Here is a 4,306-nt window from a genome sequence, read left to right on the forward strand (position 1 = left end):
TACACACTGGCGTTATTAAATACTGGACCTTATTTTTGTGGAAAAGTTTAAATTGAAAAATAAAATCCGTTGAAAACAGAGAGGGATGAAACTAGAATATTTCTGAAACCAGAATATTTCTAATAGCTTTATTATTTTGATTTTTTTTTCCTTTTCAAGATGTCGAATAAGCCAAGTAAAGATGGCGAAGTTCTGCCAATTGTACACAACTTACTTAAAAACTCATCATCCCACGGACTACCAAATATATATTCTTCGAGAAATGTTGTTGCCAAGCTTTTCTGGGGTATGGTATTCTGTGCTGGGCTTTGCCTTATGTTTTGGCAAGTCTACACGTTGTTCGAAGCCTATTTTGCGTACGAATACATAGTTGGCCTTGAAGTTAGATATAACAAAACTCTGCCGTTTCCCGCGGTAACGATCTGTAATTTAAATCCTGTACTGAAAAGTAAACTAGAAGAAGCAGACGAGAGCTTCAGAGATAAATTTGACTCAAATTATGTACCACCGAAGGATAAAGACACTCAAGATGATAAAAACAACATGGTTACCAGCAGCAGCCTAACTTCGGCTACGAATGATGACGGTGGATCAAGTCAGGGAACCAGAATGGATGGAGAAACAACGACACAAGCAGTTAATACAACAGAACCTGTAAGTTCCTAACATATAATATGATAGCATAATACATACTCCAAGTATCGAAATGCACGCCATCGTGTCGGGATTAAATATTTCGACATTAATTATGATATAATATTATATTCTAATTTTGTTATACCATATTATTAGTAACATGTTCTATAATAGGCTGCTAATCATCTTATTTTAGTAATCGTTTTCAGTGTACATCTTACAAGGGTATTACCGCAAGTAAACTGCCTATCGAAAATGGAGTGGTCCAAGGAAGTTAACTTGGACCTTTTATTGATAATGATTGTTATTGCCATGATGGAATACGGTAGACAATAACTGGATTTGCGTCAGGAGAATCAAGTATAGGTGTAATGTTGCCCTGTCTGACTTGCAAATGTACTGAATACACTCAGTACGTGTAAAAACAATTGCGAAAAAAATCGCAAGTTGTTCTCGGGTGGGATTCGAACCCACGATCTCCAGATCACTAGCCTGGCATCATAGGCCCTACCTCTAGACCACCGAATTGGTCCATTAATTCTCTTATTTAATAAGTGCATTATTATCTTGTTTTGTATTTATTGCACATAATTGTAGGATTTTTGTTCTCATTACCATTAGCCTATTATTTTTTCATAACACTCAAACCTCTCTGCCTCTGATGTCAACTAGATAGAGAAATTGGTTGTCCTGGAAAATACCACACTCCTGCCCCTGTTGAATTTTAACTTTTCATTTGTATGTTAGGTTAGCTTTTGTTTTTTGTTTTTGTTTTTTGTTTTGTTTAGTTTTAGTTTTTTTGTTTTTTTTTAGGTTAGCGCTCTTTTTCCCTTTTTTTATTCACTCACATTAAAAGCATTAGTTTTGATGGGCCTCCTATTTAACAAGTTCCCTGGAGTTTCTTGGAGGTCCTTTTCATCCTCTTTATCACTATATCACCCTTGAATTTTTTATTTGTTCATATCTAATTTACTGATGAATTGATGAATGAAGAATTTGATTGATATAGTTAAAAATAATAATAGTTATAATTATTGTAAATATATTGTTGATGCAGATATTTCCCCTAGATGGCATTAATAGCTAATACAATTGAATTGTATTGTAGATTCTTTTCTTTTGGATGAGAATTTTAAACCATTGGTGGTCCATGTGCAATATGGCCCATGTGCACGTTAAAGAACGCATTACGCTCTTCGGAAACGTAGGGGAGTGTCTCCTGGTGTTCTACCCAATCACCGCCAGAAGGACTCCAATGGAAGTACGTCTTCTTTCGCAGGTTCTCCTTGCTGTTCAAACCGAATACATTCATCCATCTAGCAATCATTCATTCTATACATAACGGTATAAATATAACCTTTTTATATACTCTTTGTATTTTACTGTTTGTGTACCTAAGCTGTTACGTTGCTATAGCGAATCATGTGAAAACACAAATAATCACGTTAATTAATTAGCCCTAATGAACACACGGTCAAATGATCCAGTAAGATTAAAAGAATAATAAATAAGTACAGTATATTACATATATACAATATACATAGCCTATACATATTAGGCCTATTATTATATTATAATTAAAATACTCAAATACCCGCTCTGTTAGGCGAGTATCTAATGGGTATAATAAGGCAAATGTTATGAAAAACTTAAACAAATAATTATAACCTTATTCACGAAAACCAATATGATTTTCGGAAAACACATTCTTACGCAGTAAATCTAATTTGATTATTAGTTACTATGATTTCAAAGCTGCGACCATACGCTATTCTAGCTTATTTATAGCTCCATATGAGCGTTGTTGTTGAGAGAAAGTGCCTGAGGTATAGATCTGCAATTATATCCTTAGGTCTCCGTAGTCTAATGGGCATGACACTCGCCATGATAACAGAAGGTTGCAGGTTCAAATCCCGCCAAAGACACTTTTTTCATATAACTGAATGAAAGGAACTTTTTCGTTCAAATTAATTCAAACTCAAACAATATCAATATGTAAACAGAAGCGGCAGTTTGGCGCAGCGGTTGTGGTTCGGACTTTTACTCGTAAGGTCGGGGTTTCGAGTCTCCTCTGTGCAGATTCGCTTGTGTCCTTGGGAAAGGCACTTCAGCTACATTGCTTTGCAGTCCACCCAGCTGTATCAATGGGTATCAGCAATCTGCTGGGGACTAACCTGTGATGGAGTAGTGTCCCGTCCAGGGGGATTACAACTCTCATCCGCTTCACACTACAGAAACTGGGGATAAGCCCTATGAGCCCCAGTGGCTCGGAAATAATTTAGTAGTTAGTTAGTTAGTAAACAGAAACAAGTCATTTTATAACAGACTTTTTCCATGAATAAAATAAATATTCGATCAGAACCACCCACCCAAATAAAAATTGCTAGGCGTATCCAGAATGTTTTTAATTAGGAGAGCTTGAGAACGGAAGATCTAGTGAAAAAGCAACGAGTGGGAATATCATTTTCTTTTCTATTTTCCTTCATCCATAAAATAATAAGCGATATTTTTACCAAATCCAACGATAGCTTAAAATAATTAGGCCTAGTAATAGTAGAAATCATACCCAGACTAGTACATAATGTAGGCACAGGCCGTGCATGTTAATGATTGGGACGATCGGGACTATGCTAAAGTGAAGATCTGATGCTTCAATAAGTTTTCCAAATAAAAATCGTACCGTAGCATTGGCATTTCAAATAACAAATACAGTATACTTCAAATATACCTTAAATGCCATGGCAAGTCGGCGCTACATCTGGCCTAAATATAAAAATTAGATCTAGGTAGGTATCCGATCTTTTTTTTTTTCTTCCTCGCGCACGGCTGGTTACTCACAATTTTCTAGGCTAATCTCTACCTGTGCTGTATACAATGGAGCATTATCTTTACTGTATGTTCTGCCGTTCTACTAGGTCCTTCAAATCGAGAGATGTATATTTTTGGTTGACTTGTAAAATTTAGATAAAGACAATAACTTGTCTCATTAAAAACAAATCAGCTTCAGTTTTGAGTTATTATTTATTATTTAATTGATCAAAGTGCGGCGTATTCATGTGCAACACTGGGAGACTTAGAACTGTCTTTTCAAACGGGATATGATTTTTTTTTTATTACGAGTAATAATCGCCAGTTGTCAGTACAAGTTTCACCGGGTAGGCAATGGTTTAGCCTTGCATGTTTTTTTTATGGAATTCCCAAGCCGAAATTTGGCATTAAAAATATGTTTAGCTTGAAATTCAATTAATAAACGTTGTTTTAATTTTAAATATGATTTAGCTTTAATTTAGTGCAAAATTTGATCTACTTTGATAATGGACAACGTTTTCGGAGGGCGATCGCGCTTCTTCAGACTGATGGATTGGAAATTGATACAAAATCAGTATTTTAAACGTTATATTTGTTCATCGATTCGTATAAATCACTGAATATTACCCACATATGCACGGTGCTGAACAACGTCCCGCCCAGCCGACTAATTTTAAACATCGATCAGGGACCTCCTTGAGTTCACCTACTACTTTTGTCAGTTCTTGTACGCACAGGCGGCGTACAAAGACGTTCCTGTGGTTGGGTTGGGCGCTGTTACAACCGAATGTAGAAAACAACAGCTAATGTAGTAACAACCGTTAATGAATGTATGTATGTATATATATATATATATATATAT

At 35.6% G+C, this 4,306-nt stretch overlaps 1 protein-coding gene across 2 annotated transcripts in view; it reads left to right on the forward strand.

Moving 5' to 3' along the window:
- The first annotated feature begins 159 nt into the window (after positions 1 to 159).
- Positions 160 to 4,306, forward strand: part of LOC117109360 (degenerin-like protein asic-1) — a 30,030-nt gene continuing 25,883 nt past the window's right edge. For both annotated transcript variants that reach the window (XR_004445511.1, XM_033251672.1), the window contains exon 1: positions 160 to 654. Coding sequence is in view for 1 of the 2 variants with exons in the window: in XM_033251672.1 (XP_033107563.1) it covers positions 160 to 654 (495 nt within the window). In the remaining variant the exon portion in view is untranslated. The remainder of the gene's footprint in view (positions 655 to 4,306) is intronic.

This window comes from Anneissia japonica, unplaced genomic scaffold, assembly GCF_011630105.1.
Source record: "Anneissia japonica isolate Jap-2015-1 unplaced genomic scaffold, ASM1163010v1 scaffold288010_len917306_cov203, whole genome shotgun sequence".
NCBI classification, from domain to species: Eukaryota; Metazoa; Echinodermata; class Crinoidea; order Comatulida; family Comatulidae; genus Anneissia; species Anneissia japonica.